Source organism: Trachurus trachurus (assembly GCF_905171665.1).
Source record: "Trachurus trachurus genome assembly, chromosome: 6".
In the NCBI taxonomy this organism is placed as follows: domain Eukaryota; kingdom Metazoa; phylum Chordata; class Actinopteri; order Carangiformes; family Carangidae; genus Trachurus; species Trachurus trachurus.
Window position 1 is genome coordinate 25063930 of NC_139897.1, and position 15213 is coordinate 25079142.

The 15213-nt window shown below is 38.9% G+C and overlaps 2 protein-coding genes across 2 annotated transcripts; one reads left to right on the top strand and one right to left on the bottom strand.

Annotated features, from left to right (window-relative positions):
- The first annotated feature begins 3397 nt into the window (after positions 1-3397).
- On the top strand, positions 3398-11086 carry pllp (plasmolipin). Its single transcript, XM_083973176.1, has 4 exons — positions 3398-3944; positions 7484-7657; positions 7879-7995; positions 9796-11086. Exons 1-4 carry the CDS (start codon positions 3780-3782, stop codon positions 9901-9903), a joined length of 564 nt encoding a protein of 187 aa, XP_083829302.1. The 5' UTR covers positions 3398-3779; the 3' UTR covers positions 9904-11086.
- A 515-nt stretch (positions 11087-11601) lies between these two features.
- Positions 11602-14892, bottom strand: arl2bp (ADP-ribosylation factor-like 2 binding protein). Its single transcript, XM_083972901.1, has 7 exons — positions 14829-14892; positions 14456-14534; positions 13731-13792; positions 13484-13590; positions 13220-13305; positions 12888-12984; positions 11602-11902 (listed from the first exon to the last, which is right to left on the bottom strand). Exons 1-7 carry the CDS (start codon positions 14845-14847, stop codon positions 11804-11806), a joined length of 549 nt encoding a protein of 182 aa, XP_083829027.1. The 5' UTR covers positions 14848-14892; the 3' UTR covers positions 11602-11803.
- Between the last annotated feature and the right edge of the window lie 321 nt (positions 14893-15213).

The window sequence follows — 15213 nt, forward strand, 5'->3', positions numbered from 1 at the left end:
TTTGCTGCTGTGGCCAATACATCTGTATCAGACAGCTCACAGTTAAAATATGCAGTTGTGACAACGTAATAACCTATCCCCATGCAACTATCATATAGGTATTGCCACAAAGAATGACAAGAGTGAGAATGAAAAAGGACAGTAGAATATCTTGGGAAATATGAAGCTATCATCTAGTTTTTGTACTTTATGATAATATTGTTGTAGTAATATGGTGGTTACAACAACATATTTTCCTTTTTTGTTTGTTTGTTTGTTTGTTTGCTTGAATGATTAACATGATTGAATGAATCAATCATTTACAGTGATATAGAAAAACTATATACATAGGCTACATACACTGTGTTGTACCAAGTAGAAAAACTATATACATACCCTACATACACTGTGTTGTACCAAGTACGTTTTTAGTTGTTAAAGCAGAAGTAAGTGATATATTTGTGTTAATATAAGTCTTAAATAGTTATATCTTCCGACAGCAATCACTTACATAGAGTGTTTGGTCTGAAACACGGGTCTGTCAGTCACTCTGCTCTGCTCTGAGCCGAGGAGAAAACATTTATCGTATCCTACAGTTTTTATCCAATGAGGAGAGAGAACGGCATGCAGGGCTGTGTGTGCAGCCAAGGGACGCCGTGAATGTGGTGACGTAGGGACGAGGACTGTTATGGTGCGTTCAAGGAAACTCGTATTTTTCCGACCGTGAAGTCGTACCAGTTCGATCTGGTATGAGTTCACCGGTCGGAAGTTACGAGTGGCCGTTATAGTGACTTTCACCGGTAAAACAGGTCGGAAAAACACGAGTGGGTTGCCTGGAACGCTACAAAGTCGTAAGTTGTGACTTGAAGCTGTAATTTACGATTTCAAAAGCCTGCCTGGAACGCAGCATTAGCGAAAACGACCGGACCACTTACTTCTGCTTTAATCCCTTTATACTGTCTGGTATTTTATGAACTATCAGGTCGCAGTCTCCCCTGGAGGCGTGGGTTCGAATCCCACTTCTGACAACATTCTTTGCTGCTGTGGCCAACACATCTGTATCAGATCAAATATACAGTTGTTACAACGTAACAACCTATCAACATACATACAACTATCACAATAGGTATTGCCATAACCAATGACAGAGTTAGAATGAAAAAGGACAGCAGGCTAGAAGAACCTCTTGGGCAATATGAAGCTATCATGTAGGCTAGTTATTGTATTTGTGATAATATTGTTGTAGTAATATGGTAGTTACAACATCTTTTCATTTTTTGTTTGTTTGTTTGTTTGTTTGCTTGAATGATTAACATGATTGATTGAATGAATCAATCATTTACAGTGATAGAAAAACTATATACATACCGTACATTGTGTTGTACCAAGTACTTTTTTAGTTGTTAATCCATACTGTCTGGTATTTTATGAACTATCTATTTGAGTGTAGAGTAAAAACTGAAAGTACAAGTCTAAGCATTTCAAGACAGTTTCCTCTTGAGGCAAATCCAACCAACAACTTTTACAGTCTGCATACAACTATTACGTCATAGTGAAAGTGTCACAGAGACAGTAACAGATGTCAGGATGGCCGAGCGGTCTAAGGCCACAATCAGCTGTAACAACAACATAATAAACTATCCCCATACAACTACCACATGTGTATTGCCATAAAGAATGACAGAGTTAGAATGAAAAAGGACAGAATAACATATTTTAAAAACTGAAAGTCCAAGTCTAAGCATTTCAAGACTAGTCAGTTTCTCCTAGAGACAAATCCAACCAACAACTTCTACAGTCTGCATACAACTATTACGTCATAGTGAAAGTGTCACAGCAACTGTATCAGATGTCAGGATGGCCGAGCGGTCTAAGGCGCTGCGTTCAGGTCGCAGTCTCCCCTGGAGGCGTGGGTTCGAATCCCACTTCTGACAGTAACTCTTTGCTGCTGTGGCCAACACATCTGTATCAGACAACTCACAGATAAAATATGCAGTTGTTGCAACATAATAACCTATCCCCATACAGCTATCACATAGATATTGCTATAAAGAATGATTGAGTTAGAATGAGACAATAGAAGAACCTCTTGGGAAATATGAAGCTATCATGTAGTTATTGTACTTTAAATATACAGTTGTTACAACGTAATAACCTAAACCCATACATACAACTATCATATATAATAGGTATCGCCATAAAGAATGACAGAGTTAGAATGAAAAAGGACAGTAGGCTAGAAGAACCTCTTGGGCAATATGAAGCTATCATGTAGTTATTGTATTTGTGATAATATTGTTGTAGTAATATGGTAGTTACAACATCTTTTCATTTTTTGTTTGTTTGTTTGTTTGCTTGAATGATTAACATGTACAACTGAAAGTCCAAGTATAAGCATTTCAAGACTAGTCAGTTTCTCCTAGAGACAAATCCAACCAACAACTTTTACAGTCTTGCATATAACTATTACGTCATAGTGAAAGTGTCATGAAGACAGTAAGACATGTCAGGATGGCCGAGCGGTCTAAGGCGCTGCGTTCAGGTCGCAGTCTCCCCTGGAGGCGTGGGTTCGAATCCCACTTCTGACAGCAACTATTTATTACTGTACACAGTTAACATGTCTGTACCGGATACTATACATAGAACAATATAACATACGGTCATTTCAGTACAACAACTATTCCTGATAGAGAAAATTCAACTTCAGCTCATATCAGTACAGAGTCCCCTCTTACATTACAATTACAATACAATAACTTTAGAATCAAATAGAACATTAACGTGCTCATCAATTTATTGTAGTTTATGATAATGTTATAACAGTATTACAATGACCATCTGTTCCTTTCCATGTTTGTTTGTTTGTGCTAAATGTTTTATGTACCAACTATATATACGCATGTGTTGTACTAGTAACCCTGGTTGTATTGGTTACCCTCTAATACTATGCCTTGTTTTTATTTTCAGTGTTTGAAATAGAAACGTCAATGTTTACGCTCAAAGGTTTGAACGACACAGAGCAGTTACATTTCGTCTTGTGTTATTCATTAATATTTAACCATTCAAGTATGACTGTTTGGACCAGTTCCCTGTTTGCTTTTGCCTTTTGAATTAAAAGGCATTTAGCTCATACCTTATGTGTCATTTATTAAACTGACCGCAGTGCAGCGGCAACACATTACCCCTCTGTAAAGGACTGGTGTGCAGGTACACAACAGTAGCCCACAACAAGAGGGCCTCACTGAGCTCTTTATCTTTCCTTCCTCTTCCCTGTTTCCAAACACATTAATTGAGTCACTCGGGTGAAAGGCCTCGGAGCCATATGGGAGGTGCCAGGAGCCGATGGAGGTGGTAAAGAGGGGGGGTGCATAGAGATAGGATGACGAAATATTCAATGTGTGTGTGTGTGGGTGTTTGTGTGTGTATGGGAGCAAGAAGTGTAGAGAGACTCACACACCACCACTATTAGACACCTGTCAGCACAGGTGGAGACCAACTACTGGATATCTGGACTTGGATGTTTCACTGGAGGGCTCCTCTTTGACTCTTTGGACTGTTTTTTTGTACCAATATATTTTGGTTTTTTTAAGTATTTGTACTTTTGTTAATTTGAATATTTGCTTTTTGATGTCGTCACCATTTGAAGTAGTCAATGGTTACTGAATCTCAACATTCAGGCGTTTTTTTTTTTCTGGAGGAAAACTGAAACCTGCTGGTGGAGGAAAAATATTCTTTGAAGACTTCTGTCGGAGCTGTCAGTTTTTTTCGGAGATACTCAACTTCAGATAAGCTGCAAGAACATGGCAGACTTCCCGTCCAAAGTTACCACAGAGACCGGCTCTCCCAACGCCCAGAGCTCTCAGCAGGGGGGCAACAGCCTCCGGGGGCTGGCCTCTAACGTCACCGTCATGATGGACATGTCTTTTATCCGAAGTATCCCAGCCTACCTCATGATTGCTGAAATAGTACGTAACAGTTCAGAGAGTTGCTCTGCTTTTACTCCCGTTTTCAGCTCTGTGGGCTAAACTTTTACTCTTTTTTTTCAATTTGTTTTTATTGGAAGCACCTGAGGCTTAATTTACAGGTTATTAAAGAGTAAGACTGTTATATATTTTTCTTAGTTTTCAGGTCAGTGTGTGGTTAAGTCAAAATAAACAACAGAGCCCATGTTCCTCATAATAGAGGAAGATGTTACCCATTGTTTTTAAAAGGTTCAGTGAAGCTCAATGGCACAGATGAATAAGCTAATTTGGTGGTGTTCATATGAAGTTGCCACTTCCTGTATCTCAGTATTCACATGTTTATTGTTGCATTTGTCCTAATTTCATACTAGTTGTAACTCATTGGCTATTTTACTAATGTTAAGAACTTGAGAGCAGGTAACTCACAATCAGTCATAAACAGTTAAATGTGCTAAATATACACCCTATTATGTTGATTATCAAGGAAGAGTTAAAGGCTAACCACAGTGTGATAAACTCAGAGCACTGCGACCCACATCATATAACAGCACTGTGTGAAGACATTTGCATTTCCGCACTCTTAATCTAGTGCCATAGGAATTTAAATTTGTGCCAGCAAGCTTATAAACATCACTGGGTATCGATCAAGTAAAACACGCCTGGCTGTCACTGGTCGGTGCTGCTGCTCTGCTGCTTTAGCTTTGCTGTGTGCAAACAAAGACTCATATCAGGCCAACCCAGGGACAGGTATGGAGCTGAAACTGAAATTTGACTGTGAGTCTTCTGTTTGCTCTGATATTTGATTGTAGGATTGAATTAAGTAAAGAGGAAATCATGCCAAGGGTGTTGATCTTCGACTCAAACTCATTTCCCCCCCCACTCAGTGATGTATTTGTGCAGAGGACATGTGACTGGACCGTAGAAGAAGACCTTTGTCCCCAAGGAGGCCCTGTCCCTTCATAACTATCCCATTATTAAATTGAACCCATGTAGCCTTCAAGGACCTAGAAGCCACTGTCAAAAGTCCATTCTGTATTATGTCAGTTAAACATTTGCTACAGGCCTTCATGCTTTATGAGTTTTTAGCTTTATTGGTGGTGGTGGTGTTGTAGTAATGGGGTCAGTGAGGCAGAAGGGCAGAAGTTAGCAGTAATGTACCAGTGTTGTACTCAAATTGTTTGTTGGGGCTGGTAAAGACTTATTAATGTAAGTCTTTGCCAACGTACATTAATAATCTGTACAGTAGGAACTATTGCTTCATGGCTACCATTAGCAATAGCGGCTGTTTACTAACTAGTCCATAGGAAATGTTGCTAGTTCAGCATCAAACTTTACATCTACAGCTCTGTCCAGAGACGTGAAGCAACGCCAATTGTGTCTAGGGTCTATCATATCTTCTACTGAAGCTAGCATGCTAACTAGGCATCTCTTCACTTTCTGAATAATTGAAGACTCCATTTTTTCCTGAAGACATGGCAACACTCGCTCATGACAAGTGACCTGCCCAAATATTCAAGTGTACTATCAACTGCACCCTATGTAGCCTACAATGGGGTTTATTCTGGTAGTGTTTCATGTGCAGCCTGCAGATAGTCAAGCTCTCAGTTCCAGTGTGAATAAATTAGAAATCGCCCACTAAACTAATTTAACAATTGAGTGAAAACCCCTAAATGGTTTCAGAACAAAAACCTTTGAGTGGCTGCTTGATGCCAGCTCCAAAACCAAATCAGTCCTCTATAGATGTGATTCATTGACCGCACTTTTCCTCAGTCTTCCTCTTCAATCCAACCAGTCCAGGAATGGCTGCCAACCTTGAGTCGAGTTTCTGACTCTTAAAAGGCAGGTTTTCCTCGCCACTGCTGCCATGTGTTTCTTTGAATTGTTGGGTCTCTGTAAATATTATTATGACAGAGATAAGGTCTACACCTGTTCTTGAGATAACTTCAGTATAGATTTTTTTTTTAATTGACCTGTGTGCTTTGGTCTCCTCGCATGGTTGATAGCTGTAGTCTGATGACAAGCCTTTTGTGTGATTTAGCACATTACAGTGAAATGTGTCCATATGAATTTTCTACCTAGAGGATAAACTTAACATTGTTTCTTCATCACATGCTTCAAAAATGCTCATTTGTGTAGACACATACCGGTGTGCAAATGAACACAATTTTCCTATACCATGCCATAGTTTATTTCAACTTATCCTCAGTCTAACGTGTGAAAACCCAGTAGACAAACTTCTTGGTTGCATGCATGTCTGTTTCATAACTGAGGGTGAAGCAGTGGTGAAATAATGTTTGAGGCTACGCCCATTGTTATTTTCAGTCTATATGGTCTTCACATGCAAAGTGTAAGGACCATAGACTGTAAAAAGAAGGAGGGTAAGGACCCATCCCTCTGTTACAGCCTCGTTTAATGTTCAGGGTACCGTGATTGTCGGCTACTGTGAGCTACCTGTGTTGCTGCGGTGACAAATGGTCTTGTCTTGCAGTAGGCTATATATATATATATATATATGGGGTAGAGATATGTCATCCAAAGGTTAATAAGTCAGCAGGAACGCAGTCTCACAGTAGTAAACTAGAGAAAGTTTAGTTTTTATAGAAATGTCATAAACTACGACACATGGCTTGTTGTAAAAAGTGATTTTTAGGACGTGCCACTTTGTTTTATGTTGTAAAACAGCACCACTATTAAAAAAAGTATAGTATTTGATGTAAATCTAAATCTAATCTTCTTTTAGCTCTGTTTTACCTCTGTTTTAGTCTCCACCATCTTTGTGGTACAGGAAAAGAGTTAGGCTTACAATGGCTTCTAACTCAGATTCCCCCAAATTACATTATAGTAAGTCAACTAGCCTACTTTAGTAACTAATTAACATATTTCAGGTGTAAGAGTGCAAGTGGCTTTATGGAATAAATATTCAAATTCTTTAAATCTGAACACACCATCTCCCACAGTCCCATGCACTTCATAGTGTGCCCATTGCCTTGCCCTTTATCATTTGTGCTTATCTATAGCTTCGGGCAAGTTTCGGTGAGGCTGGATAAATATACTGGATAAATATTGAAATTACATCACTATTTTCATAATAACAACTCTAAAAGCTAAGTCAATAGAACTAAGTAAGCCGTCTGTTGTAAGTCATCATCAAAAATGAATAAACAAGGTTTATTTTACCAATGAAAACATCCTGTCTCAGTTTGACAACGTGTTTATATTACAGTAACATATTACTGTTAATGAGGAAACTGAGGTGGTCTGCTGTTCCTCGGGCTCAGAACGCTTCTCTTTGTTAAGGTGGTGCCCGCTGCGTGTATGTTTGTGTATCAGGTGTGTAAAAAGTGAAACATGAGCTCTGCACACTCAACAGACTGTCCTTTCATGTCCTCTCTGACGGGACAGGCAGCAAGCAGAGAGGCAGCAAACGAAACCAAACCAGGCCTCAATTGATGAATTGTTAAACTCACTGTTTTAAAATATCATTTTTATGTTTCTATCACTTTTAAGTGTTTTCTTCTGTTCGTCTTTCTACACATCTCCAGGTTCTGGGGCTGCTCCACTGGGCCTTGATAGCCAGCGCCCCCTACTGGGCGCTGCCGGCGTACGGCTGGGTGTTGTTTGTGGCCGTCACCCTGTGGTTCCTCACCACCATCCTCTTCTGCATGATCCTGTTCGGTACCCAGAGAAAACTCAGCTCCATCCCCTGGCCTCTGACGGTAGGTATTTGTTTATTTTAGCATATACAGATCAAATGTGTTCCAGTTGTTTCTGGCTTTTAGGTCCATGTGAAATTGACTTTAGGGTCAATTGGTGGCCCGGGATTCCCATAAGAAATACAGAAAGACCTGAACCATATGAGCCTTAAAAAATACTGTGTATATTTTTTTCTTCTTAGGTGACCAAAATGTTTACTAATGTTTCTTCTCTTGTCCTACAGGTGATGGCTTATAACGGCATAGCAGCCGTCCTCTATCTGACTGCCTTCCTGGCCAATGCAGCATCTGTCCACCCTTATCGCTACGGCTACTTCTACGGACATTTCGCAGCCGCTGCAGTAAGACGCCTGACACCTGTGACACTTAGACACATCCAAATAAGTCTTTTTTTTCTTTAATTATCACTTATTTCTAGCAATAGATATCTATTTGATTTTCTTACGTTATTAATAAAACAAACATATACCAACAAACAAATACCAGACTCTGTAGAAATGGTCTACTTTGTCAAAATCTACGTTGCAGTGAGTTCAGGACCAATAGTCGCTGATAAATCTTTCTACCATTTGACTTTAATCCCTTGTGTGTCGACTTGTGTAAGACAATAAGGGTTGTGCTCTCTGGAAGTGGAACTGGAAGTACTTTATTAATACCTCAGAGGGGAAATTAGATGTCACCTTGACCTTTGCACAAAGACAGCAAACATACACCAACGAAACATAGACTCAGGCAGTACGAGATAACTATCATACAAGCAATCCCCAACTCAACAATCAACGACAATGTTCATATTAAAAAAAACTTCACAGCACCAGGTATAAAGGACCTTCTAAAACCTTCTGAAGAGCACCTTGACATCACTAATGTGGCACTAAAGGAGCTCTTCAGGTCGCTTAAGGAAGTGGTTCTCAAACATTTTTACATCAAGGACCCCTAAATCGACACAAATTAGACCACGGACCCCCATTGGACAAACACCAGAAATACACAAATATTTGTTCTGAGACTGAAGAACATTACTTTTATAGTCAATGTATGTTCAAATTAGGGCCAATGGTGTGATTTTTGGAAATATTGTGTGAGATAATTAATTTCTGGAAAAAAAAAGGTGGTAAGATTTCAAAAAAAAAAAAAAAAAAACCCCAACAGTTAAAAATTTTCTAGGAGAAACTGGGAACATTTCTCAAAAAAAAAGTTTATAAAAATTCTAGAAAAAAGTGGTAACATTTCAAGAAAACGTTGGGGACCCCTTTAACCCTCTCAAGGACCCCTGGCGGTCCCCAGACCCCACTTTGAGAACCACTGGCTTAAGACATCATTGCAGTGGGTGGTCCTTGGTATTACAATATCTTATTTATATTCTTCAGATCACGCCCTGCACAGTCATCTAGTGTTTGAACACCATCACTGTTTGGCTTGGTGTGTTTTCTGGATGTTTACCCATCAGGGTGCGTCACGTACAAACGCCCAGAACGTGTACAGTGTATGTATGTGCTTGTGAGGCAGAGTGAGATGGAGAAGGGTGAGGCTTTTCTTATCATCTCATTTCTCACATGACATCGAAAGTATGTCATGTGCTATTTGCTACCTTTGTACCACAGGTGCGGCTGCTGCTCACTCCTCCTCCCCTCTGCTGTTTAAGAGCCAGTGTTTAGGTAGCAAAAATAGTTCAGGTGTGAAGTGAATACACGAGGGGGGTGTGTGTGACCATACATGGTCAGTGTCAAGGAATAAAGGATCAATATGCTGTTTTATAGTTTCTTTCCACAGGCTAAAGTCCACATCAGTTTACAGCTGCAGTATCATTTAGCACATGAGTTCACACACACACACACACACACACACACACACACACACACACACACACACACACACACACACACACACACACACACAGCCCTACCCTGTCACACACTCATCATCAGGTGCACTTCTCTGACGTTGAGGTACGACATGCTAAAATGTATTTATCTTGGCTAATGACCTATTAATGTGTTATCAGAGCTGTTAAAGCACACGGACCTGGAATCTGTAGAGATGTGAAAAGATAAAAATGTAAATGTTTCCGTGATTCATGTCGACTACAGACTGTGTAACTATCTCTCCTCTCCTCTCCTCTCTCCCCTCTTCACCTCCAGTTCTTCGGTGCCGTGGTGACTCTGGCGTACGGAGCCAGTGCGTTCTTCGCCTACATGGACTGGAGGGGAGATGGAGGAAACGCCGCCACGAACACAGTGCCGACCTAGGACATCGAACATGCGCTGCTCCCGGCTGGGAAGAACAACTTGTGTTTTTTCTTTCCCTGGAGATACTGTAGTTATATTTGGATAGTCTAGTGTCGACACACCGGCTCTGGTAACTCAAACCCTGACCTCAGCCTTAACCCCAGTATTAACAATACGATGAAATATAACCCACACATCAAACTCAACAGACTTTCATCTTTACATTATGAAAAATAAGTTGAACAGAAACACTGGATTATCATGATAAATGTGGATACTATAGATAATTGATATCAACAGTATCAACATTATATTTGTCTTTGAAGGGGCTCTGATGGCACTGAGGCTTCACAATCAGGCCGTTGTGAAAATAATATATTTGATAACACTATTGTAAATAGTATTAACAATTGAAATGAGCATTAATAATTAATTTTAGTCTATAGTATCAGCAGTAGTAAATAAGTGCAATTGTTAATATTCTGAAAACATATCAACACTTTGACAAGGAATGTTTTCAAATGCACAAAAGTTATTAACTCTGATTGATATCTGACATTAGTTTGGCAAAAACAGGAAACAACGTGAATGAATGTAAGGTCTTATAACACTAACTTTGTGGCAAACCACTGTTTTTGCATCAAAAGAGGGAAGAAAACTCCACGAAATGGAAAATGATTCTGTTCCTTTGTGAATGAGGCGAGAGGACGATCCAACAAAAGATCCATATTACAAACCCCACAGCCCCGAACTTTGACTCTAAAGACTTCGGATTTCAAACATGTACATGAACTTGTAGGCAGTGAGGTCTGAGGTTGGGTTTTTTTTTTATCATGAAGAAATGTGATTATTGGAAGTTTGTTTTGTATTTTTTTGTTTGTTTACAGAGTATGGTGTCAACTCTCATAAACTGACACGGCAGGGGAGATTTCCTCAGACTATAATTATGTGCTGAGACAGAACCAAGATAATTTCATTGAGGAAGCCAAAACAATGCTGAAAATAAAAAATATACAATATGAATCAAACATTTCCTGCAGCTGAAGAGTTGCATTGTTTCTGCAGCACATGAATAACTCCTGTTGTACTGTATGAACCTCTATGTTGTGTTTTTGTACCCAGAGTTTGAATACTAGAGAAATCCTGTGTTTAGTGCTGGGACTCCACCAAGCACTCGGTCTAATAAAGCACTCGGTAATTTGCAGTGTGAGGCTTTTTACTTGTTTATTTGGAAATATCTTTTCACTAAACAAATGTGACATATAAACAGTACTTCAGCAATGACATAAATATACTTTTAAAGTTAAAACTGTCATGTTAAGACAAGTAGAAAACACTTTGACATTGTACTGAAAACTATACTGTGGATCTTCAGACGCACGCACACACAAACAATCACTATTTACATTCAAAATCACTTTCACAGGCACAAAACTCAATCCAATGAACTTTCACGCTAAAAAGATAATTTAAAACTTCACAAAATGTATTCCGCTAAAGTCTTGTCTTATGAAAAAAAAAAAACAATGTACAAGGGAACAGTCAATTATACTAAATGTTTTCCTGACTGACGGCGGCATTGGCTTTGTACAAGCACCAGAAATTCAGAGTCCTTCTCTCCATCTGAGCAGAACTCAGCAATGTTTCATCTTAATGAGACTTCATGTGAATAAAAGTATGGTTGTAGTCCAGTGCAGTTTGTAGGGCATAGAGAAAAATGCCACAATCCCACCTACCATGAAGAACACAGGGATGCAGATATGAAGTTGCCATTACAAATTTAGATTTAGATTTAGATTTAGATTCTCCTGAAGCTCGACATCAGAGTAAAAAAAAAAGTTACAAACACCACTGACAACAAGGTAACGACTTTCTGGAGGCCTGACTGTACACATGAAGGAAGAGGCAAGGTGTGTGTGTGTCACTGTGATTCAATGGAGCTGGTCTGTTTGGAGGCTGCAGGGAGCAGAGATGTGACCACCAGGCCCTGACTCAGGTCCAGACCTCGTCCCTCCTTCTCCTGCAAACATATACAACACAGTATTATTATTGAGGTTCAAACAACAGTTTATGAATATTTTAACAGTTTACATTACATTTATATGTGCGTACTTTCTTTTGGTGCCAGAATATTTTTTGTTTTTATGACATGATGCTCATGTGGTGCAAAAAAATAAGTTTATAATATCATCATCCAGTCAAATGACATCAATTAATTCACTTCCATTGTTGTCTTTGCCCCCTGGAGTTATTGGATCTAATGAGTCAGTGAACCCTTTCCCCCTATATTTTTCTTATATATAAGATGTTGGTGAAAATAATAAGGTAACACTTTACAATAAGGTTAATTAATGTCTACTACTCAAAGTTAGTTAATAAATTATTAAGTAATAATAAAAGTTGAATAATGTAATTTGTATCATTATGTATGCATTACTCAGCATTAATTAACACATTGGTTTATATATTAATGCTTAATAATGTACTAACTAACGTTAATTAAGGGACCCTTATTGTAAAGTGTTACCAATAATATTTATATTTGATCCTTTTTTTCCTCTTCTTTTCTAGATTGCTACACATTTTCTATTGCGGTCCAGAATGTATTGTTATTTAATTGAATGCTTTAAGCCAATAGTTTTTCTTTTCCTTTTTTGTGATGATGTCACTTCCTCTGATAACTACACACACCTGTAATCAACTAATTGCATACGTGTGCTGTTGTGTTAAAAGGAAGCCACATAACAAGTGTAAAATGTTGGTCCTGATGAAGGTCAATAGACTGAAACACTGACCCATTAAACAGAGCTTATGTGAGTGCAGGAGCAAGCTGTGATTTTTATATTAAAACTGTGAACCCACAAAAACTAATTCACATTATGGATTATAGCATCAACTGTCATTCTGCCAATTTGATGAGAGAAAATTCATATTGTTTTATTTCATTAACAATAATAATAATAATAATAGGTTGTGTTGGGACGCTCAGCTTCAAAACAACTCACAGCTTTGTATTCCAGAAACATCTCCTTGAAGGCCATGAAGTCAGTGAACGTCAGCAGCATGTCGAAGATGTCATCTGAGACCTCCTCTTTGTGCTGCCTGCAGATGAACCAGAGACAAACTGAGAATCTCCTCCTGTTTTCAAATGTCCTGCTCTGCCATCTAGTGGCCGCATGCTGACATGTAATATTAGTTAAGAGGTGCACCAAACAAACTAGTGTGTGTGTGCGCTGACTGGTTCCTGTCAGAGACACCATCAAGACCACTAAATGGATTAAAATGAATGAGTTGCTGTAAGAGGAAACAGACAGAAGGAAATAGCTTCACATCTTACATAAGCAGCTCTGTGAAGGTCTTCATGTTGAAGTCTGCGATTCTCTCCATCAGCTGCTGCTCCAGGTGCTTCTCCAGCAGGTCCACCTACACCACATACAATAACTTATATAAAGGTGATCTTAGTTGATCTAAAGTTGATATACTGTTGAAGCTAACTGTGTATTAGCATTTAACAGGGGAATATAAATCAGTTATATCATAGTCATTGAAGACAGGTGTGTTACATTAGACAGACACAGACAGTTGCCACAAAAAAACGCACATATTCGTTGAAGATGGGTGTGTAGCTGAGCTTGTTTTCTTCTGAGTCATCAAACTCGAGGTAGTATTTCTCCATGAAGCTCTGCTGAAGCTGCTGAAACTCATTTTCTGTAATAAAAGACATGGACAGGAGGACACACTGAAAGTTTTCAGGTTGTTGAACAATTATTTTTGCCAAATTCACTGAGAAAAGTCAACATATAATAAAACCTAAAGCATGAGTGGTTTTATCTCTAGTCCTGTCCTACCCATTATAATGTCCTCTATGCAGCCAATAACAGCATCAAAGGCGACATCTGCAGAAGAGTAACTGGAGGGGGAAATGCAAAAGATCATATCATTTCAAGGCAGAATTAATAAGTTTGACTTAAAGCAGTTATTACTAAATTAGCACATAGCCACGGTGGGCCGCTGCAAACCTTTCAAATTAAAAGCTGTAAATCTCAAATCTCAGACCTAAATTATGCACAGTTGAAGTAAATAGTACAAGAATAAATACTGTCCCAAATGAATAAATGTATGAACAGTGGATAGTCGTTACTCACATGGAAGATGAAATGATCTCCAAAAAGCATAAAGTTACAGATGAAACACTCTTTTTGCAACATTTTAAGATTATTTTTCTTTTCTACAAGTTTAGAGTGAAAAGGGGAAACAAAGCAGCAGCCTGCAAAAGAAACCCAGGAGACTTGAGCTCTCAGATAACTTTGACCAAGGTATCAGACAAGATATTTACTATTTACACACTGTGGTAGTTTCGGGGGTTACCAGGGGTGCCCAAACGTTTGCATGCCACTTTAAGTGTGTAAGTGTAGTATGTAAAAGAGGCCTGTTGCATAAAAGTGTGTATGGAGAAGTTGCAGATATGAGACCTGGACCGTGAAAATGAATGTAATAACCAAGTCTCAACCTAATAAAGTCAAAAATGGGTATTATTTGGCCTGATTTTAAAAAAGAAAAAAAGAAAAGCCACCTGGAGATAGCACGGTCCTCCTCGTCCAAGTCCACTTCTTCTTGTTCTTCCTCAATGTTATCTCCACAGCTCTGGACACCTGGAGAACAACGAGGGAGGAAGGGAACACCTGAACATGCACGTTCTAACAACGTTACCCACCCACAGACTGTATATAAAACACACGAGCTGAAAATTGGACATTATCATCATTAGTTACTAAGTTAGTTAGTTACGTTAGCTGACTGGCTAAAGTAAACGTTAGCCTAACATTAGCTAAACACATGTAGCGTTAAACGAGCAGTTATCGCGACATTTCATTTATATTTCTAATACAAAGTTATTGATTTACATGTTCAATAAGCTGTTCGTTAAGTGGATTTAATGTAATTACTTAGTTCCTGGATGTCCATGTTGTTTTTAAATGAAGAGGTGACGCCAGTGGTAAATAGTGGACGTAATGTTGTTACCAAGGAAACGGCGAGTGCGTGCGTGCGTGCGCGCCTCTGTGTTCCATCCGGTGGAACACAACAGCCTGCGCTCATTGGTTCCTACTTCTCCTCCTGTTTTATGTGCTGTTTTCTACTAGTACTATAATAATAATACTATGTGTGCAATAATAGTGCAATAAGGGACCACTTCTCATATTATTCATCAATTTTTCTCACTAACAGTGCAATAGTATGTCCTGATTATCTATTTATCATTTTTATCAATTATTTATTATCAATAGGCGTAGTGTTGTTGTTTTTTAAGTGCAATGGGGGTGGATGCTTCAC